Source organism: Protomyctophum parallelum (assembly GCF_964188405.1).
Source record: "Protomyctophum parallelum genome assembly, chromosome: 22".
NCBI classification, from domain to species: Eukaryota; Metazoa; Chordata; class Actinopteri; order Myctophiformes; family Myctophidae; genus Protomyctophum; species Protomyctophum parallelum.
Window position 1 is genome coordinate 28,588,414 of NC_139714.1, and position 24,290 is coordinate 28,612,703.

The 24,290-nt window shown below is 44.2% G+C and overlaps 1 protein-coding gene across 1 annotated transcript in view; it reads right to left on the bottom strand.

The window, feature by feature from the left end:
* Positions 1–13,032, bottom strand: part of LOC310879793 (uncharacterized protein) — a 50,335-nt gene extending 37,303 nt beyond the window's left edge. Inside the window, exons 1-9 of the mRNA XM_083794623.1 lie at positions 12,941–13,032; positions 12,421–12,554; positions 11,492–11,615; positions 10,670–10,870; positions 3,978–4,180; positions 3,280–3,384; positions 2,683–2,778; positions 1,725–1,835; positions 425–542 (exon numbers count right to left, since the gene is read on the bottom strand). Coding sequence (XP_083650749.1) covers positions 425–542; positions 1,725–1,835; positions 2,683–2,778; positions 3,280–3,384; positions 3,978–4,180; positions 10,670–10,870; positions 11,492–11,615; positions 12,421–12,471 — 1,009 coding nt within the window. The 5' untranslated portion in view covers positions 12,472–12,554; positions 12,941–13,032. The remainder of the gene's footprint in view (positions 1–424; positions 543–1,724; positions 1,836–2,682; positions 2,779–3,279; positions 3,385–3,977; positions 4,181–10,669; positions 10,871–11,491; positions 11,616–12,420; positions 12,555–12,940) is intronic.
* Between the last annotated feature and the right edge of the window lie 11,258 nt (positions 13,033–24,290).

Genomic DNA, 24,290 nt, shown 5'->3' on the forward strand with positions numbered 1-24,290 from the left:
TGAGAAGTGCCTTCTGAAATTCAACTGTCAATTTATTTTTCATCCTCAAACTCAGTACCCATTACTCAATACAATTATGCGCAAAAGATCTCTCATAAACAGTGTCAAAACAGGTCTGAGTCCCCCCCCCACACACACACCCTTTTCCCCTCACTGTATATTATCGTTTCCCTTTTTACCTCCTCTTGTGATGATTTCTTGAGGTGTATATTTGTACGTCTATAAATGTTCTTGAAATTGAATTGAAAATGGTGGACCCTAATTGTAAACAGTTACATGTGTAATGCTCTGTGGTGTCGTCCACAGTTAACAGTTGTTGTATCGAGTTGCGGTTGAAATGTACCTATTCTGCATACTGTTAATAAATCTTTCAATCAATCACTCAATCAATCAACTGGCAAAAAAGGACCTTCAGAAAGAGCACCTTTGGCTTGGACGTGGTTTCTGCGCTGCTCCAGCACAGCCTTCATGTCTTCTGGTGGAGAGAAAGACTGCAGGCAGTCATCCAGGAAGGAAGGGCTGTCGCCCAGCCATGCAACCATCTGGGAATATTATTTGATCATGATTACCGTCATCAATACCAAAACATTACATTCACATTATTTAGCCTTTTTTTCCCTTTTGCACCAGTAACTTCTTGCAGTTATTAAAACCCATTTTGGGCAGGAACCCCTTTTGGTGTTAGCATTATGTTATGCTTTAGCTATTGAAAAATAGCAGATCTACAAACATAGCGCGCCACCGAGTGGCGCGCTATGTAGGTTTTAGGTTTGCTATTTTTTTTAAATCGAAGAATCACTGATATAGAAACATAGCTTTTTCAGAAAACTGTCAGGATGTAGAAGACATTTTTAGAATCTGATCTCAGGTCAAAATGGGTTAAATTATGTTTATATACCAATGCAACCTATAATTGAATGTAATTATTACAACTATCGGCCGATACTTAAAACGATGAATGACATATTGTGCATCCATAATTAATTGTTACTGTAATAATAGTCTTGCGTAGCCAGACAGCTATTCCACAATCTCCGAATGCTCTATAGAGTCCGGAACTACACCTCCCGAAATCCGAGTAAGGAAGCTGCCATTTCCGTTCACAAAAACATATATATATATATTTTAAAATATCTTTAGAGCTTATTTTTTATTTCCATTTCTGCTAAGCATCAAGCTATATATGCTTAGATGATTTATATTTATATCACTAGACTGTACAGACGGAAGACTCATGATCAGAGCTTCCGTTTCTCCAGACTGTATGACGGAAGCATTTATCTCATACTCATGATCAGAGCTTCCGTTGCTCCAGACTGTATGACGGAAGCATTTATATTTTACTCATGATCAGAGCCTCCGTTGCTCCAGACTGTACGACGGAAGCATTTATATTTTACTCATGATCAGAGCTTCCGTTGCTCCAGACTGTACGACGGAAGCATTTATATTTTACTCATGATCAGAGCTTCCGTTGCTCCAGACTGTATGACGGAAGCATTTATATTTTACTCATGATCAGAGCTTCCGTTGCTCCAGACTGTACGACGGAAGCATTTATCTCATACTCATGATCAGAGCTTCCGTTGCTCCAGACTGTATATGACGGAAGCATTTGAAAATTGTGAGAGGCAAAAAGTCTGGCAACGCGAGACTACTGTAATAACTAACGACAACAACATTGTCATCACGCAGGTTGAAGGTCGTTGGCTGAACTGGACCACCTGTGTGAAGTCAGGCACGGGTAGGACTTCTTCCAGTCTGGAGATAAACTCCCACACTAACATCTCCAACGCAGTGTTGTACCTAGAACCAAAATGGACAGGGAAGATATCCTGTGGAGGGGGAGACAGAAAGAGAGACACAGAGAGAGAGGGAGTGAGACAGAAAGAGAGAGAGAGAGAGATAGAGAGAGAGAGAGAGAGAGAGAGAGAGAGAGAGAGAGAGAGAGTGAGACAGAAAGAGAGAGATAGACAGATAAGGAGAGAAATGCAAATGTATTATTTTGATGACATTAAAGTAGTACACCGTCACAGGGTAATTTCTAAATTACCGTAATACCTCGGAGGTACTTCAAGACACTTTTTCTACCTTTCAAATGCCACTAAAATAACAGGGTAGAAACTAGCCTGGCTTTCAACCAGTGGTCCTTGTGGGTGTTCCACGTGGTTCCCGGCTAACTGATGGAGAGTTGGTAACCAAATGGACCCTTATTAGATCTTTGACACATGAGAGTGTAAAATGAAACCAAATGGACCAAGAGTTAACTTATTGTTAAACATCTACACAATTAGATAATGTAGAATAATTGTTATTTTGATCAACGACTATTATCTCTCCTATGGAACCACTACCAACATCAATACAGTAGGGAATTATGGACAAAGTCCAATCCGACGACAACAAGACATTCTAAGTTTTGTGTCCGAGAGGCTACATCTCATCAAATGGTGATCCCGTGGCTCAAATGCCAAATAAATAATGGACCTTCACATGAAAAGGGTTGAAAACCACCGTGTTATACAAAAATGCATTAAAAGGATAGTTCAGTCAGATAACTCACAAATAGATTTAACCAATGGGGGTCCACAGAGTCTAATAACTGTCAATGTGGGGGTCCTTGACATGAAATTGTTTGAGAACCACTGACTTAAGGGACCTCAGGGACCTGTGCGAGCTCACCCTGAAGAAGTGCTCCCTCTCTGTGGGGTCATCCAGCAAGGTGTGGACCAACTCCACGAAGTTCACCTCGGACTCCTCCACCTGGTTTATTGTCACCTGAAAAGCACGCACACGCACACACACACACACACACACACACACACACACACACACACACACACACACACACACACACACACACACACACACACACACACACACACACACACACACACACACACACACACACACACACACACACACACACACACACACACACACACACACACAGCTATTTTGAACAACCTTTTAAAATAGATCTACAAGCTTACAATGTGTTGATGTATCGGCCAGTGAACTATTTGAAAATGTTTGTTTTTTTCCCAAAATAGAGCCCTTAATCTTATAATGACAGGAATCGAAATAACCTTACAAAAGGAGATTGAAGACAAAATATCAAGTAAAAGCCCCTCGTCCAAGTTTGAATTGAAACACATTATTTTTGTTCTGCAATGGTTGTCAAAATTATAATCTGATATTAATGGGACGTTGGTATAACTCACAAAGTAAAACTATAGCAATAAGCTTTGGGTAAAAGAAGATAGATGTGTTCTTTACATGGCTGTCCTTGGCGGTGCTGATGGGGGCCTTGATTCTGTCCAGGTGAGGTTGGATGGTCTGAAGGTCGGCTGGGTTCTCACCCCGACACAGATCCAGAACCAGCTGGAATGGAATAGAGCAGTGGTTTTCAACCTTTTTCAGAACAAGGGCCAATCCAAAATAGTTTAGCAACTGTTGCTATGCAGGTCAAGCTTTCGTCACCTCATAGCGGTCAATGTTATCTTGCATGGCTGTGTTGTTGAACATATACACGGCTTAACGTTGAGAAAGCTACACGACTGACCCACCCAGCTGATGGCAATAACACTAATGAATGACCGTAGCGTAGTCCCTCCTCGTGTTTCTAGTTTATTTAAATAGTGTCATGCAAATGTGTCCAGTGCATAGCCTACTACTGCAGGCCTGGTTGACTAGATCTAGAAGACATTTTGATGCTCTTGCTACTGAAATGATTTATATTATTCATATGGAGAAATCCTGTCATTTAACTATGGGGGAGAAGGAAAGCTTGCCCTGTCTCCTCGCTGCTGACATGCCTACTGGATTAGGACGGGTTGGGGACGAGGGACTCGGTTATGTGAAGAAATAAGAAGACATGGTTTGCCTGTATGTAATCGTGACAGCTCTATTTGAGGCGAGCCTGGCAGAGAAAACAAACCGACAGACAGACAGACAGACAGACAGTTGTTACCCACCCTGGCCCTCAGGCCCATGACGAGCTGGGCCCTCTGGCTGTAGCTCATGAGCTCAGGGACCAGCTCCGTCACGGCGGTGATGAACTCCTCCAGCATCCCATAATGGTCCACCAGGCCCTGCTGCACCACCTGCCACATGGCGGCCGAGAACAGCTGCAGGGGAGGAGCCAGGAGGCGCAGGTACGAGATCGTGAGGTCCTTACCTGCGCGTGCATGCACAGGACAAAGACAAAATCACACTTGCGTGAAGTGGGTGCTTTCTGGTCTAGAGGGGCAGGTATAGGTACTAGGTAGCGCACGGAGCAAGCGCTGTATAATATTGGTTCACCGATCTGAGCGCCCGCCCCTGGAATACGAGACTGCTCGCCCCTTTACTCGCTTTGCCTAAAAAAATGGCAACTAAAGAATACGGGGAAGCAGCTTTTTGCTTCTACGGGCCATCGGCATGGAACAAGCTCCCACTGTACCTTCGTCAGGCAGGCTCTGTAGACATTTTTAAAGCACAGCTCAAGACCCACTTCTACAACATTGCTTTTAATTGATCTTTTATTTTTTGTTATTCATGTCCTCACTGTATTGCATTACTGCTTGTTTTTTAATGTCGTTGCCTTGCTTTTTTTTCCTTTTTTTCTCCATTGCTCTGTAAAGCACTTTGAGCTGCATTTCATGTCATGAAAGGTGCTATACAAATAAAGTTTTATTATTATTATTATTATTATTTACCAACTCGCCCCCGCAATTCTTTTTTGTGTAGTTAACAGTTAATTTCAAATAACAGTTAGTATTTCCCTCCCTCTCTGAAATCTGAAATCCTCTTGTATACAGATTTATTTGATTGCATAGTAGTCGATCTCTATACTCTGTAAAATGTAGAAAGAACATGCTTAATTAAGTTAATTTAGGACCTTCTAATTTCTATCAGTCATTTTTAAGTCATTATTAATCACATTTCTTCCATGTAGCCCATGTTTTGTAATGGCACCATCATGCTATTATGCCCGTGGATATACAGAGTGAACTTAACAATGATAAATTAATGATAATACCTTTTAAATAATCACAAACATGAATTAGTGAGTAGTGGGGCGAGATGGAAAAGGGGCGAGCGTACCCGTTACCCGCCCCTTCCCCCCTCCGACCCTCCCCTCCCTGGTAGAAAACAGTGGGGAAAACTGACGTCACTCTATTGAGAGTGACGCCCCCTCTGCACTGTAGTTCCCATCAGTGTGTCGTGTCATGCCTTGTGACATCACGCCTTGTGACACGTCACGCCACCATATATGGCCATCTCCCTATATGAAGATCACGACACTGACCTCGTCAAACCATGGATAGCCGTACATGGAGACGACTGGATCATCACCTAGATCTGCATTTTGAGCCGGCCGGCAACTCTACATCCGACCTCAAACCCTTAGATCTCCATATATGGATTATGGAGCTGACCTGTTCTGACATTCCATATGATCCTATCCCAACCCGTCCTTCCTCTTAGATGTCTCTCTTTTGACTGATACCTGTGCATTCAAACTCTAGTAGACAGGCCCGAAAATTAAGGCCCGGCCCTACCTGGGCCCTAACCCTGTACACTCAAGACACACTCCATATATGGCCGGACCTCATCAAACCCTGTACACTCAAGACACTGCCCCCACTGCCACCCTTAGATCTCCATATAATTATAGCCTATGGAGCAGACCTGTTCTGACATTCCATATGATGATCTGACCTCATGCAACCCTGTATACTCAAGACACGCTCCATATATGGCCAGTAAAGTACAGAATTCATTCCATATTCCATATGTATCCATGCCAAAGCGAGAGCGAGCGAGCGTGCGCACATGCGCACACGCGCACATGCGCACACACACACACACACACACACACACACACACACACACACACACACACACACACACACACACACACACAGGCAAAAACAATCTCTATCTCCCAGCCTGATGGATATAAAATAGACGAACAATTCTAAATAAATGAATTAAACTATTTTATTATATGAATATGCATGATATCCAAGGGATAGGGTTTCACTATCAGTGTCACACACACACACACACACACAACCCCCCCCCCCCCCCCCCCCCCCCCCCACACACACACACACACACACACACACACACACACGCACGCACACACACGGATGTTTCACTGACGTCGGTGACTTATCGCATTCCGTGACCAAAGAGGTCGCTGTTTTGGGAGCAATTGGCATTCCCAGGATATTTATGATTGAATTGATATGTTGTCTTTTTATTATTACTTTTCATTCAATCTGGGCGCCCTCTGATGTCGCAAGAAATTGACAAGTCACCCATTTTTTTTTCCGGCAACCTCCAAAGGGAAAAGAAAAGGGAAATAAATGAACAACCCCCCCCGGTTTACTTTGAATAGATTTAGAGTAGTGTGAATCACCCATTGGCCATAGTGATTCCTCGTGATGATGGTCTGAAAGCATCACAGGAAAGCACTATAGTAAGCAGAATGGCGGCAGAGTGCCAGATGAGATGGTGATCAGATTTACAACATTAAATAATAAAGAAATAACGACCCGTCCCTTTTACTCCCGCTTTCTTATAATTATTGTAAAGTCGGATCGTTATAAACCTTCATGAATGCCTCGGCCAGTGATTTATTAAAAAAATAAATGGCATATGCACGCACCTCGACTGCAGTCATGTTCACTTCCGCGTTTCATTTTCCATCCAACAGCCAACAGAAATAATAAGGACAACACATCAACGAATGCCCCGGTCGGTCTTTGGCTTAATTCCTCCGACCAGACCAGTTACTGATGGTTCTTATATTATAAAACAGAGACCTTAACCTTAAATATTAGATATTCAAGCACGTGCAGATCATCACACTGAGAAATAAATGTGCTTTATGATGTCGCTGTAGTAGATGTTGTGATGTGGTGGGCGAGGAGGGTCGAGAGAATAAAAGGGTTCTGGTCTGGTCTCCTCGATCCGCCTCAATCCAGATCGGAGGAAAAACCCTCTTCCCTGGTTGGCTGAGGAAGACCTGGACCCTGCAGGCGTGCTTCGACTTTCACGCCGCTTGGTGGCGCTGTCTCCACTGCAGTCCACGTTGCCGCTTTGATTTATAAATCAGTTTGCCTGGCTATGATGAGCACTGCAGACTGCAGCGTGTGCAGCACAAGTTACAATTGCAACACACCAATAAATAATCAACAGTAATAATATCTTAATCATATGGCAATTGTCCAAACAACTTGCAGAAGTAATTTATTTATTTTTGCCCCTGACCCTAAAAAAAGGTGCCCTTCTACAATACCATTTTCATATTTTGTCTTTTTATAAAGAAAGAAAAATAAAACACTATTGTTCATTACTAACTGCTCAGCCTCGTACACATAGCCTACAGACAGTAGGCCTACCTGAGAACAGAAACAGACCATCTGCTGTCACCTGTCATGGAAAGATCCAAGAAAACAAAGCAAATAATTAACTTATTCCCATAACTCTACTGTATTTACTCACACAATTAGGTTATAAAATGGAGAACATGGATCCTGCTTGATCGTTCCTAAAACAAAAGATACTGTGTCAAGAATACATAATTCATACAAACAGGATTTGCACAATTCCCCAGGTCATCTGGGAAAATAATTTATGTGTTTGTGAAAACGAAGTTCACTTTTTGTTTTATTGCTGACATGACATAAGGGATATTTTGGTTAATAAGATGTCTTCTATCTGTGGGAATTTCCTAGATTTAAATGACTATGTAAAAATGGAGATATGTTTTGCCAACGGGACTTTTGTTGTGGCAGATTTTATTTGCCGAGCTTGGGAAAGAAGACAGAGTACTCTGAGTTGTAATGAATTATGTAATGTAAACATGCTGTAAATGCAATTGTGAAATGGTGTCTTATAAACCCATGAGGGTTGGGCACAAATTGTGTCCAGGACACGAAAATAAACAATAAATCAATCATATACATGTTTGATGTCATATATGTGTCATCCATCAAATAGCTCATCACCTACTGGTAACATGGGAAACTGCAACGAACACTAATTCATTGAATGTAGCCTACAGAACTTGATCAGGTAAATTGACGGTCTAGCTTGTCATGTTACCAAAAAGGGAGAAAGTGCAAGCACAAGTCTCATATATTATTAATATACGAGTCTTGTATCAAGGTTACTATAAGTATAACCTCTATGTGTCAAGTGAGGAAAATATTATTTAAATTAATAAGTACACTACACATTTCATCCATGCATTCAACAGACCACTGACTTAATTGCAGTGTACTCAAGTATTGTACTTAATTACAAATTTGATGTATCTTTACTTTACTGAGTATTTCCAATTTCCAGACGAGAGAGGAATTTATCTGGCCCCCAGATACATAGGCTAATCATTTTTAATTAATAACATTTAAGGCTGTAGCGAGTGACACCACAAATCCACGGAGCGCAGGGATTCAGGCTGGAACCTGGAATTTAACATTAATGTGCCTGAAGTTGCCAACTCAATGTATCATATCCTTCAGATCTCTTTTCACATGAATCCAAAGTCAACCTTTTAACAAATCACTAGACATCTGTGCAAGCTTACACACTATTGTGTGGTAATTTACCCGATGCCTCCTCTCGTCTTCTTTTTCATTTTCTTTTAAACCAACACATCACCTTTAAGATCAAAGGGAGTGTATTTCTTTTTTTGCACTTTGAGGATGGAGCCTTGTGTTTGTATAGCTTCGAGTGGTGTTGGGGTAAATCACTACTACGCCGGTACCTTTGATAAGATGTCTTCCCCCATTTACACTCTTCTGTTAATGCAATGGAACTGGGCGAGTAAAGTGAGGGCGCAGCGAAGGCAGTATTTATATCAGCCAGATGACGGACGTCTTACGTTGTCATTTACTGCTCTAAACAAACATGAACCCATTCAGGACAGTAACCCATTTTGCCGTTTTAAGCATTATGGTATACCCATTGAAAAATAGCAGATCTACAAGCTCATAGTGCCACACTACAAGCTTGTAGATCTGCTGAAAATGTGACACATCTTTGAATATATATTCTTTCAGAGCGAACGTTTTTAACTCAAATCATTGCTTCTGGGGCGGTCTCTGGAACAACATATTTTCAGATGGGAGTCGGTGGCCAATTACATATAATGTTTGGGGTCCTTGACATGAAAAAGAAAGGTTTTTCTGAAAACTGTCAGGATTTTACGGCCTCCACTCTTTTCTTTTCAACAGGCTGGTGGTGGGTCGTCACGTGTCTCTTCAGATTACCCTGCTGCGTGAACTGCTTCTCGCAGAGCGGACACTTGTACGGTTTGATTCCGTTGTGGCAGAGCATGTGTCTCTTGAGGCAGTTGACGGTGATGAAGCGCTTCGGGCACTCCGAGCAGGGATACGGACGGTCGCCCGTGTGAGAGCGAACGTGCACTATCAGGTGGCTGTGGCAGGACAGGCCCTTCCCGCAGTGGGTGCAGGTGTACGGGGTTTCCCCAGTGTGGTGTCGGATGTGCAGCCGCAGCTCGGCCGAGGACAGGAAGGACTTCCCGCACGTGGGGCACAGGTAGTTCCTCTCGCCACGGTGCATCCGCATGTGTCTCGCGACGCTGCCTTTGCTGAAGCGCTTCCCGCAGAGCGTACACTGGTGCGCGGGCCCTTCCGTGTGTATGCGCTCGTGCTGCCTGAGCGAGTAGCCACAGAGGAAGCCCCTGCCGCAGTGGGAGCACGTGAACGTCCGTCCTCTCCGGTGGAGCCGCTGGTGTTGGTAGTAGCCAGATTTGCTGTGGAAGCCCTTCTCGCACTGGCCGCAGTAGTACTGGAGGGTGTGGAGTTTGAGGTGAGTCTTCAGCTGGTTGGGAAGCCCGAATACCTTTGCACACTGCGGGCATTTAATCTCCTTCTCGGTGAAGGTCTTGTTCATGGGTCTGGTGCTCAGAAATCTCCGGTCCTCCCCCGAGGGCTCCTTCCGCACGCATTGCTCCTTCTTGCTTTCCAAGGAGTGCTTTCTCTTTTGATTAGACGCCCTCTTCGTCTCTGGAGCCGCTTTCCGTTTACGCTGAGGTCTTTTGTCGGAGTCTCTTTTCTGTCTGTGTACTTTACGGTTTTCAACTGAGCATCGTGTCTTTTGCCGAGCTTTTCTCCTGCTCTTTCTTAACGGCTCCATCCCTGCGGGGGAATCGGCCACCTGATGATCCGTCGCCATGTGCTCCTCGACGACTTTCTTCTCGTGGTGGGCAAAGGTGCACCGGGAGCATACGGCCAACTTGGAAATCAGACCTGGAAATGATATACATAAACATTTAGTACAACAGCTTGAGACAGTTGACTTGACTGGAGCATTAAGGCCTATTCATTTTACATTATATTTAGGTGATAAGGTGACTTTGGGAAACTACAACATGACGTCACTGAACGGTGGTGACTCACCGCACACCCCAGGACTATTCTCAGTTTTTACCTACTACCGCCACCGCGTTCAGCCTTGCTTCCCATTGACAATGAATGGAGAATGTACGGCATATGTGTCTGAGCAAATCGACGTCATAATCACAGGGGTGTGATTATTTTTATGGACAATCCGGTTTCACATGGACATGGTACTTAAATGACAGTAAGACTATTATTGCCTTCATTGCATAGCCATATCTAAATAGAGAAAAAAAGAGACATACCCACTGATTTTGTCAAATGTGATCTCTTCATTTGCAGCCACTTGGCATTAGCACTCACTCCCTCGTCACCAATATAGTCATCATCGTCGTCGCCATCAACATCGTCATCCTCAGAGTATGATGCAGTGCAATCCTTCATTCCTGAACTGTGAAGGGCGGCCAGTGTGGAAAGGATGACGTCTTCCCCACTGCAAAAAGGACCTGTCGAGCAACACATGAACATAATGTAGAACTTAGTAGAACACAGCTCAATGTACTGCTGAGGAGGACAGAGTCTGTCTAGTGTGTGATTTGAAAGAAATTGAAAATGAAATTATTTTTTTGTTTTACTGCCCATTATATGAAGAATTAAGACATGTATTATTTTTGTAAAATGACAACCATCTGTGTTAACTTTTTCTGGTTAGAGGACTACGAAAAACTGGAATTTTGTTTTAGGAAAGGTATTTTTGCTTTAGCAGACTTTTTATGCAAAGCGTGGGAAAAAAGGCAGAATGTTTTATTTGTGTAAAAAAAAAAGAAAGAAAAACTGTTTCTTGTACACAATGCAATACTGAAGCAATGATTTGTATGGTGTGTCCTATAAGTCTATGTGGGCTTGGGCGCCTTGGGTGCATGACACAAAAATAAATAATCTATCTATCTATCTATACTGTAGAATTGTGAATAGTAGCTGGACGAAAGCGGTGCAGATATTAAATGAATCGATCAATTAATAATGATCATATTAATTGTGTGTGCATATAATGCATAACATGCAGCACCAAACATTTGCATTGGGATGATGGGGGGGGGGGAGAAGAAGTGCAGCAAAATACACACTACCGCTGCTCAGAGTTCCTCGTTGTCTGTGATGAAGCAGAAGGGTCTTGAGCGTGGATGGATCAGAGAGACACTTCCCAAAGTCTTCTGTCCCACAAAAGTCTTCTGGAAGCCAAGCTTCCATCTGGAAAATACAGAGGACCTTTTTTTTGCATGCCTTTAACTTATTCATCTCGTAACCCTTCATCTCTGCCGTTCCGAGCCAGGGGATAAAGTTTTAGTTTTAGTTTTGTTTTTGCTATGTTTTTGCTTTTTGCTATGAACCGAAATGTATTCAAAGCCTGATATTTTATCAATTCTGATTTCTAACAGTCAGGCTGACATACACGCTGTAAAAGCCATTATTTGGGGCAGCGGTGGCCTAAGGGTTAGAGAAGCGCCCTTGTTGCCGGTTCGATTCCCTGGACGGGCGGGAAGAAATATGGGTGGGGAAGTGATTGTCATCACTCACCCAACACTGCTGAAGTTCCCTTGAGCAAGGCACTGAACCCCCAACTGCCCCCCCTGGAGCTGCTTAGTGGCCAACAGTATAAGACTGTGGTTGTACTGGTCAGCTCCCAGGTTTTTGTGTGTGTGTGTGTTTCTATGTGCAGGGCGTTGCTGAAAATGAGCACCTGTGCTCAGCTACTTCCCTGGGTAAATAAAAATTGTGTTCAAATTTGATTTGACTGTGCAGCACTGATCGAGTCAGAAGGATCTTCCTCAAGCTCTCTAATGTTTAGCTGCAAAGTACTGTATGGGGCGGCAGTGGCTCAGGGGTAAAGGAGCACCCCCCCCTATATAAATGCACCATACCGGTAAGTCCATTTCAACAGACGCATCATTTACTATACTGTAGTAAGAGTAAAGCATTATGCTATGACTATTGAGACGACAGAATCCATTTCAACAGATTGAAACGGATAAAACAGAAAACAGTAGAAATGGACCTGTATAGGAAGCGTTTGGTTTACTTGTGTGTAGTCCGGTACTGGCAGCATCTGCTCCAACCTGGAGAGGAACTCCCAGACCAGTTGCTGTACAGCTGTGTCGTATGCCGGCCGTAGCTCACAGGAAACAGCTCCTACAGAGACGGCGAGAGTCTGTCAGCACTTTCAAGTAATGCGATGCAACTACAGTTCTGCCTATAAGCCTGGCCCTACATGGGATAATACTACAGGCAGGTGGCGACCGAAAACATGAATCTGAAACGTCCTTTTCAGAGCCGTCATTTTTTGAAATACGGTGGTGGCAAAAAAGAAGTTACCATAGAGACTCCATTTCGAAAATAGTTGCAATTGTCATCCCCTGGTTCCTCAAATGACGCCCCTGGTCCCCCCTATCTGTAGCGAGTGAGCGTGACTTGATGTACTCATTTTGGCAGCAACTTAAATTATCCTGGTATACACATTTGTTGCATGAACACTTTGAACAGGCATTACACCCAAGGGCACAGACGAGACGACTCACTTGGAAGAAGTGCTCTCTCTCAGAAGGAATGCTCAACAACTGAATGAGGTTGGCAAAGTTGATGTATGATGTCCTCAGCTCCTCTTGGTCTAACTGTTAAAAGGCATGAAATATAATGTTAACAGCACACAGATTTGAAAAGGTTACATTTATATTTCTTTGTAGGTTTAGAGATTATTCGGAAGCAGCATTCAACTGATTAAGCTTAAATACTTTGGGCTACACTGCAGGCTGGGAAAATAGTTTAGCTAGAGCAGATACACTTCTGATTTCCTAAATAGATAAATTGTTATATAGTGTGTGCCGTCTTGTCTATGATTCATGGTGTACTATAGGGGGATTGTGTGTGATTCGTGGCCATCCCATATATTACAGGGGAATACCATGTATCATACTTTTATTATGAGCCATTGTGTGCTAGGAGAGGTTCCATATGTATGCTTGTATATATTGTTCTGTACCAGCTCATTGGTCTTGTGCCTGGTTAGAGTGTCCGCCCTGAGAGTGGAAGGTCAGGGTTCGATCCCCGGCCGGGTCATACCAAAGACTAGAAAAATGGGACCCAGTGTCTCCCTCCTTGGCAAAGTTACAGTATGGGGATCCTAAATAGTCTCAAACTCAAATCAACCATTCAGGCAATATTAATTTGGGTAGAACACTGTGGTTTGTTTGCATGTACACAAAACAGTTACACCAATAATAATTATATGCCATTGAAGACTAGGCAGAATAGACATATCACCGACCGTCGAGTCAAATCTGGATGCTATGTATGTAACACATGTGTGGAATTTATCCAGGTGGCCTTGAATGGTCTGCAAATTAGCGGCGATGTCTTCTTGACACAAGTCCAGCACCAGCTGTAATGAAACAGAGAGAGAAGAGAAGAGAAAAAAAACCTACACACAAAGCCACATGTTGTAGCACCGCTCAAAAATAGGACAACAGCACTGTGACATGACTCACAACACCAGAGGGAGTCCAACACAAACCACGTGCAACCCAGATTCGGCTCAAAGAAGGGATTAAATTAATTTAGCTCCTATGCCACTAAAATGTGGAATGCCCTACCAACAGCCATTAAGACACTGTGGGCTGTATTTTGCGTGTCTTAAGTACCAGGTAACTTGAGTAAACTAAAGACCTGGAGGCGTGGTCAATGCTCTTTGGCCACTTAGAATAGCCAAATGGCATTGATCACGCCTCCAGGTCTTTAGTTGACTCAAATTAGGGAATAAGACCTTGTACTTAAGACACGCAAAATACAGCCCTGTATGTGAATTCCCTTGACTCCTTCAAAACCGCTCTCAAAGAGCACCTACGGAATTCAAAACTGGCCCCTGTAATAAAAATCTGGCCTAAATGGGTTAACAAGCAATATTACATAGATGACATTTCAAACCTCACCCTGGCTCTCAACCCTAGGAGTAGCTGAGCCGTCTGGCTGGGATTGAGCAGTTCAGGAACCGTGTCTATCACCAGACCTATGAACTCTGCCACCTTGTCATACTGGGACACATTGCGCTGCTGGACCACCTGCCACACGAAGGCGGACATCAGCCGCATGGGTGACACCAGGAGATGAAGGGAGGGAAGAGGAAGGCCTGAAGTGACAGTTGACAAACCCCAAATTTAAAAAAGGAGCATTCAGTGATTTGGGCGATTTTGGAAAAACAAGATATGCACATTTGACCCCTGCAGTTCACTGGGGATAGGGAGGAACTAATGATATGGTCAGCACACTCTATGGTAGGGAGGATTATCACAACAAAGGGGGAAAAAAGTGATATTTGAATTAAGTTAAGTTAAATCACTGAATATACCTTTTTAATTCATAATTTAATTTTGTATATTCACTGAATCACTGGTTTACAGATGCTTGTTTGATTGATTGAATACTTTATTAACAATTTGCAGACAAAAGGCACAGGAAAGTACAGTTCAGGTCTGCTATTAAGAGGATTTAAATTATAACCCAAGAAAGCCTATGTCTTGTTTATAGACCTATAATGCCTGTGATCATTCATATACGTATAATACTGTATGTAACAACAGAGACATTCTAGGGCTAATGTCTTTGTTTACATTGGACTTCATCATATTCATAACTAGCTGGGAGGGAATTCATAAAAATGGTGCACTTTGGTGACAATTCACTTTGACATGTGCGATATCAAAGTTATAAAACATGACTGAGAGGACCCCAGTGGAAACTTAAGCCATAGAGGCTGAGCTATATCCTCTTAGGAGACCTTGTATTGAACTGTACTTTCTTGTGCTTTTTCTGCAAACTGTTAAAGTATTCAATCAATCAATCAAAATAACTCTTGCAGGTTAGGCTCCCTGCAGCTCATTGTAATTATAATGAACAGCTAAACTATACAAGAACAGCCAAATCAGGGCGAGCTAACACGGTTAATAACGTCTTTGATATCATGTCGGTAAATAAAAGCTCTGTCAGTAGTCAGTTTTGTTCACCATGAATAAAACAATGACATATTTAAAATAACCAGCGTTATGGTTGATTGTACAGACCTTGTTCCATGGTCAAAGATATTATCCCGATGTTCCGACTGTGCTCAAATAAATATTCTAGTATATAGTAATGCTATATAGGCACTGTCTAGTGAGCTAATCTAGTGAGCTAATTTAAGACGTCCGGTGGACGATCTCTTCAAAATAAGAGTAGCCTACCCTCTAGAGTATTGAAAAAAGTTTAATTTGCACATTAAAACTACAAATTAAGCATTTAAATGATGCTATAAGACACACATTATGTTTCTGTGTAAAAATAAGTAATTAAATAATAATAATAAATATCTAAATGGATAAATGCTATTCACTGGAGTGCATGGACTTTATAAAGTGGACACTGGACAAAAGATGGCTCCGCGAGGCAACTATCTGGACATACCCACGTGTTCAGGGAGATGTCCTCTACCACACCCCACTCTCCGCTAAGCGGGAGAGGTGTAAAATTCACAGCAGCAGACCTTCTACTGGGGTCAATGCTCAAAAAAGTACCGTTTCCGGACCCAGAATGGACACTGGACAAAAGACGGCTCCGCGAGGCAACTATCTGGACATACCCACGCGTTCGGGGCATAGACTGTAAAAAATATGGACAAAGCGTTCCCCGGGTCTAACATGAACGTAAAATGAAGCCTGTAATAATATGCTAATTCCTGATGTAAGTCGCCATCTTTGGTACCAGCTGGCCATTGGCTGGCTCCGTTTTGTATACCAGCTGGTCATTGGCTGCCCAGACAACGAGGCGGGACTTCCCCCCTTCTTCTCCGTTGGTTTTTATTTTGACTCGAGTGGGAGGGGAATCCCGATCATAGACTGTAATGGTAGCCACGCCCCTCAGAACATACGCGATGGTTTTTTTTCTTTATGGTCATTTTTTTAATTAATGGGACCATAATTTTCCAAAAAGAATATTATGACATTAGAAATGAGACTTTAAACTAGTGACTGGAAGAAGAAAGTATTCATGACCATGTTTATTAAGGTAATACAGTCTAGGTGAAGTTGGGCCAAAATACATGGGCCTCTATGGAGCTATGGGGCTTTTTGGGTCCGGTCCAGCGCCACAACAGGCCATTATATGAACTACCGATTTCAAATGAGGCTTCACGAAATATCTGGCTGACTGCCCCCCTGGGGTTCGGGGAGATGTCCTCTACCACACCCCACTCTCCGCTAAGCGAGAGAGGTGTAAAATTCACAGCAGCAGACCTTCTACTGGGGTCAACGCTCAAAAAAGTGCTGTGCCTTGGGGCATTGACATGAAATCACTTTCTCTACGCAAGCTAAGTCAGGTCAAGGAGTTACCTCTAGCTTTGGAATGGGTGTCACTTGTGTGCATTGATTGCATCTGTCTGTGCATTTATGCATTTGTTTGTCCTGACGAAACTTGATTATTTCTCGACTGTTTATTTTCTCGTATGACACGACATAGAACTTGTGACTACTGTCTTTGTGTGCTGTCGAGCGGATGTTCTTTGCATCAGCTCAAAGGTATAGCCTGCTGTGTCATTCGATTCATTTGTCCAGATATGCCATTTATGATCTTTAAGGATGTACAATGACGCATATGGTGGCCTGTCGAAAAATACACACATACTGGTCAAAGCATACTCATTTTGGTGGTACAGACAGGATAAATTGAACGTTTTTGGAATTTTTGTGCCAGCTCTTAACAGGAGAAGTAAGGTCTGTGGGCTGTTAATTACTTCATATGTTGATAAGCTCTTTTCCTGCTGACATGTTTCACATTGTTCAGATTGAGCAGGTAATATTTGTGCAATAGTGTCTAAGATGCCTTTTTGTGACACGTCAAGTGGCTGCACTATGAATTGTGACATGTTCTTTGTAGATGGTAAGGCCTTGTCACCACATTGAGTACAACTATACAGACTAAGACTTTTCAGGCAAAGCAGGTCATCTCCAAGGAAAGGAGACCGAAGTGTGTATTCTACAAAGCTGTTTAATATGGTGCATACTTCTGTCCTAGAACATTTCTGAGACACTAATGACACTGATGTGTTGGCTAGATTGAATTTCTCAAGTTTCCGTCTAAATGTTGAGTCCTGCGCTGCTGCTTCTTCAAGCCGTGTGTGACATTTTTTGATAGCAGATGTCTGTTGTAGAAATGTTAGAATTGGTAATGGTATAGCTTCACACATATTGTCATTTAGACTTTCATTGCATAAAACCACATCATCATCATCTTCTTCCAAATTGTCCTCCGTTATTGTTCTGTTAATTGCTTTCAACTGTCCAGGCACAGAATGTACAGATGTCTGTATGTTTTGCTTGAACAACTGTGTGGACACCACACATACTCAACCAAACTACTAGTTTGTGTATAAAATCTAATGGGTCATTGTGCATTCCTAAGGCCAAGTAAGATGCTATTCACTAGTTGTTGAGTCACACCACAGATTGTTTTGCAATCAAATGTGTGACCTGGATTTTGAAAAAACGCTTGAATGAGAGCTGCTAAATTCCCCGGCATAGATGACAACTGAACCATCGAAGTAGGTGTCAATGGTTTCAATTTACGCGTTCGGGGAGATGTCCTGTACCACACCCCACTCTCCGCTAGGCGGGAGAGGTGTAAAATTCACAGCAGCAGACCTTCTACTGAGGTCAACGCTCAAAAAAGTGATGTGCCTTGGGGCATTGACAATTATTTAATTAACAAATTAAATAACCTTATTTTATTCTGAAGGCAACCGGATGTCTTAAATTAGCTAGCTCTCAGACAGGAAGTTCTAAATTAGCTCATAGACGGAGCCAAATATCTCCTCGTCTGAGAGTGGAGCCTGCCTGGCAAATGACATGGGGGGTCCTTTTTGTGGGCTTGGCCGAAAGTGGGCGTTACCAAAAGGTGGGCGTGGCCATGGCCGCCAGAAGTCTGTCAGATTTTGACAGCTTCAAATTAGTGTTAAACATAATATAACCCAATTGACTCCAGTCCTCTCTGTTTAATATATCTATAATGAAACTATATAAACTATGCATATACCATGAAGTGCTATGACTACTAGCTCTGGTCCATAGCTCTAATGCGTTTCATTTAGAGCTATGTTACTCTAAACTTCCCCGCTCGCATGAATGCAGACCAGCCTCTACTCTTTGGCGTAAATAAAAAGAACGTTTTTGCTACACATAAAAACAAAGGCGAGTTGTGTCATTAGAAAGCCTACTTTGGTAATTGGTTCTAGTTCTAGTGAACAGAAATAATAAATAAATAGACTTGGTAACCTAACTGTAGGGAGTGCAAACACATTAAAGAACCTGGGGGTTATCATCTATGAAAAGGCAACACAATGAGCAGAAAATAAAAATGAACCATGTAAATACAACAAATTGAGCAGAGCACTGCAGGGAGTTGAACCCCATTCCGGTAAACCAGAAGTACCAAAACCAGTGCCTTGGTTTTTGTTTTGTTTTACGAGGTCCATTCGTTGAAATGTAAATTTTGCATTGCAACGGTAAAGTAATTTCACAATTGACATTGTAGGCAATAATTAATAACGGTATGGCACCAGGCCAAAGCCATGGGGATAGAGTATGTTTTGCACTCTGAGTGAGTGTGTGTGTGTGTGTGTGTGTGTGTGTCCGTCAGTTTGTTAACAGCTAATCTCCAGCACCATTAACCCGGTCGATGCCAAATTTTGCACACACACTCCCTGGATGCCAACGATGAACCTCTGTCCCAAATTTTCCAGAACGGCCTGTATAGCACCACTCATTTTTGTATGCCCTCCGAGACTATGGACTATAGCCTTTCGCTTTTCCGCGATTTTACCTTTTTTCAAATCGTAAACAATGATGAAGAATCGCGCACCACTGCCACTTAATGACCTTGGGGTCATCAAGGTCATCAAGGTCATCAAGGTCATTGATATTGATCAATGACCTTGAGCAGTATAAATGACCTTCAATAAGACTAGTAAATGACCTTGACCAGTATAAATGACCTTGACCAGTATAAATGACCGTGACCAGTATATGACTGACCAGTATAAATTACCTTCATGAGACTAGTAAATTACCTTGACCAGTATAAATGACCTTCATAAGACTAGTAAATGATCTTCACCAGTATAAATTACCTTGACCAGTATGCGGTCCGTGACCATGGACTATAGCCTTTTGCTTTTCCTTGATTTTCACCTTTAAAAAATCCTCAACAATGATGAAGAATCGCACACTATAGCGCGCCGCTCAATGACCTGAGACCATGGACCAATGAATGAAATACAACACATTGAGCAGGGCACTGCAGGGAGTTGAACCCCGTTCCGGTAAACCAGAAGTCCGACACCAGTGCCTTAGTTTTTGTGTTGTTGTTCATTTAAAGGTCCAGGTGTGCATACGCATGTGCCCCTGTGTGTGTAGGTGCATGTGTGCATGTGTGTGCACGCTTCAATGACCACTGTTGGACCCAATGGCGATCAAGGACCTCAGGGAGCCACCCATAATTCACAACGGTCACAGCGAACTCTGTTGCATCACAACTGGTGGCCAACAGTCGTAACCAACACCGCCACGACCCACAGGAGAATACCATCGCACAGTGGTATCAGACCAACCACAATCAGCCAGCCCTCAAACCAAACCCTTCGACCTAGAAGAACTCAAAACTGCAATGGGAAAGTTGAAACCCGGAAAAGCAGCAGGGATTGATGACATACTGGCAGAAATTATACAGCACCTGGAACCTAACGCAAAGACCTGGCTCGTGGGGATGCTGAACACATGCATGGCACAGAAAACCATCCCTTCTGTCTGGAGAAAAGCCAAAGTGGTTGCAATCCCCAAACCTGGCAAAGACCCATCATCCTCAAAGAGCTACCGACCCATTTCCCTCCTCTGCATCACCTACAAGAGAGGCTGCTACTCCAACGCCTCATACCACTCATAGACACCAAGCTGACTAAAGACCAAGCTGGTTTCCGTCCCGTCCTGTGCTGGACAGAGCTCAACCTCACCCAACACATTGAGGATGGGTTTGAGGGAAAACAAATAACTGGAGCAGCAACTGGAGGGCGAAGCAAGCACGCAGGCAGCTTGTGCCTGCCTGCCTGCCTTCCTCATGTGGAAGCTGCATAGTTGAGTTTGTGTGTGTGTTTCTTTTTCTGTCTTTCTTTCTTAGGACGAAGATCAAGGTAGACGCCGTTGGAAGGCTCAACACAAGCCGATGCCCCTAGAGATCCATCCCAAAGCTTCCCTCAGGGAGTCCAGCAAGCCAGCTAGCCAGCAAGCCCGCCCAGTCAGCCAACGCAGCCAGCCAGCTCCGCCAGTCAGCCAGTGTAGAAAGTCAGGCTGCCAAGCCAGCGCACATCAGCCCTTGCAGTCAACCATTGTAGCCATACCAGCCTTGCTCAGTCAGCTCAGCCAGGCCTCTCTCGAGGCCTGGCTCTCTGTCTGCCTGGCCCGGTCTGCCCCGCCCTGCCTTGCAGCAACAGAACCAGCCTTGCTGGCAAGCCAGCCAGCTCAGAATACGAGCTCAGCAAGCCAGCGCAGCTGGCAAGCACGCAGTTAGTCTAAACCAGTTTCAGACTGGCAGGCCAAGGCAGACAGACAGGAAGACCGAGGCGCCTAGGCAGGCAGACAGGCCAGGAAGGCAACAAAGTGCAGGCAGGGGGACTGTCCGGCCTAAGGCTGCGCTGCAAGGGTTGGAGCCTGGCCAGCTCCTGCTGGTCTAGACTGAGTGGCTGTGGCTGCACAGTAAGGCTGCGGTAACCTAGTCTGGGCTTGCTGCTGCACTGGCTTGCTCAGCTCGCATTCTGAGCTGGCTGGCTTTCCAGAAAGGCTGGTTCTGTTGCTGCAAGGCAGGGCAGGGCAGACCGGGCCAGGCAGACAGAGAGCCAGGCCTCAAGAGAGGCCTGGCTGAGCTGACTGAGCAAGGCTGGTATGGCTGCAATGGCTGACTGCAAGGGCTGATATGCTCTGGCTTGGCAGCCTGACTTTCTACACTGGCTGACTGGCGGAGCTGACCGGCTGCGTTGGCTGACTGGGCAGGCTTGCTGGCTAGCTGGCTTGCTGTGCTCCCTGAGGGAAGCTTTGGGATGGATCTCTAGGGGCATCGGCTAGTGTTGAGCCTTCCTATGGCGTCTACCTTGATCTCCGTCCTAAGAAAGAAAGACAGAAAAAGAAAGACACACAAACCCAACTATGCAGCTTCCACCTGAGGAACCGAGACGCGAGAAAAGAACTGAGCGTCACTTGGGATGGTCACAAACTCTCCAACCATACCCACCCCATGTATCTTGGAGTTACACTGGACAGGACACTCTTCTTCAAAAAAACACCTGGAGAACACAAAAGCCACGGTCAACACCCACAATAACATCCTGTGAAAACTAGTGAACTCCCAAGTGGGGCGCAGACCCACAAACAATCCGTGCAACTGCCATGGCCCTGTCTTTCTCTACAGCAGAGTATGCCTGCTCAAGCTGGAGCCGATCACGTCACACCAAATTGGTCGACACAGCCCTAAATGACACCTGTCGCATCATCACGGGATGGGTCAAGACAACACCTGTCCCGTCCGTGCCTTTATTCTATGTGGGTCGGTGGCGGTGTTGGTTACAACTGTTGGCCACCAGTTGTGACCAAGACCGCCACCAACCCACAGGAGAATACCATCGCACAGTGGTATCAGACCAACCACAATCAGCCAGCCTTCAAACCAAACCCTTCGACCTAGAAGAACGTGAAACTGCAATGGGAAAGTTGAAACCCGGAAAAGCAGCAGGGATTGATGACCTACTAGCAGAAATGATACAGCACCTGGGACCTAACGGAAAGACCTGGCTTGTGGGGATGCTGAACACATGCATAGCACAGAAAACCATCCCTTCTGTCTGGAAAAAGGCCAAAGTGGTTGCAATCCCTAAACCTGGCAAAGACCCATTATCCCCAAAGAGCTACCGACCCATTTCCCTCCTCTGCATCACCTACAAGCCTATCCCGTCACACCAAATTGGTCGACACAGCCCTAAATGACACCTGTGGCATCATCATAGGATGCATCAAGACAACACCTGACCCTGTCCCAACACCTGTTTACATTCGAGGGTCGCCGGTCCTCTCGAACGGAACAGTTTAACGTCATGCCCAGGACGAAAAGATATAGAGAACACCAACATGACAAATAACAGCAGGAAGGCATGGGCCACAATCCACCGTCTTGGCAAAGACCACACCACCCATAATTCACAACGGTCACAGCAAACTCTATTGCATCACAACTGGTGTAGTTATTGGATGGAGCCCGCACACCACCAAAAAAGAGAAAAACAACATACTATAGTATGCCCTCCGTGACCATGGACTTTAGCCTTTCGCTTTTCTGCAATTTAACCTTTTTTCAAATCCTCAACAATGATGAAGAATCGCGCACTATAGCGTGCCACTTAATGACCTTGACCAATATCAATGACCTTGAGCAGTATAAATTACCTTCAATAAGACTAGTAAATGACCTTGACCAGTATAAATGACCTTGACAAGTACAAATGACCTTGACCAGTATAAATGACCTTCACCAGTAGAAATGACCGTGACCAGTATATGACTGTGACCAGTATAAATTACCTTCATGAGACTAGTAATTGACCTTGACCAGTATAAATGACCTTTAGAAGACTAGTAAATGATCTTCACCAGTATAAATGACCTTTAGAAGACTAGTAAATGATCTTCACCAGTATAAATGACCTTGACCAGTATGTGGTCCGTGACCATGGACTATAGCCTTTTGCTTTTCCTTGATTTTCACCTTTAAAAAATCCTCAACAATGATGAAGAATCGCACACTATAGCGCGCCGCACAATGACCTGAGACCATGGACCAATGAATGAAATACAACACATTGAGCAGGGCACTGCAGGGAGTTGAACCCCGTTCCGGTAAACCAGAAGTCCGACACCAGTGCCTTAGTTTTTGTGTTGTTGTTCATTTAAAGGTCCAGGTGTGCATACGCATGTGCCCCTGTGTGTGTAGGTGCATGTGTGTGCACGCTTCAATGACCACTGTTGGACCCAATGGCGATCAAGGACCTCAGGGAGCCACCCATAATTCACAACGGTCACAGCGAACTCTGTTGCATCACAACTGGTGGCCAACAGTCGTAACCAACACCGCCACGACCCACAGGAGAATACCATCGCACAGTGGTATCAGACCAACCACAATCAGCCAGCCCTCAAACCAAACCCTTCGACCTAGAAGAACTCAAAACTGCAATGGGAAAGTTGAAACCCGGAAAAGCAGCAGGGATTGATGACATACTGGCAGAAATTATACAGCACCTGGAACCTAACGCAAAGACCTGGCTCGTGGGGATGCTGAACACATGCATGGCACAGAAAACCATCCCTTCTGTCTGGAGAAAAGCCAAAGTGGTTGCAATCCCCAAACCTGGCAAAGACCCATCATCCTCAAAGAGCTACCGACCCATTTCCCTCCTCTGCATCACCTACAAGAGAGGCTGCTACTCCAACGCCTCATACCACTCATAGACACCAAGCTGACTAAAGACCAAGCTGGTTTCCGTCCCGTCCTGTGCTGGACAGAGCTCAACCTCACCCAACACATTGAGGATGGGTTTGAGGGAAAACAAATAACTGGAGCAGCAACTGGAGGGCGAAGCAAGCACGCAGGCAGCTTGTGCCTGCCTGCGTGCCTGCCTGCCTTCCTCATGTGGAAGCTGCATAGTTGAGTTTGTGTGTGTGTTTCTTTTTCTGTCTTTCTTTCTTAGGACGAAGATCAAGGTAGACGCCGTTGGAAGGCTCAACACAAGCCGATGCCCCTAGAGATCCATCC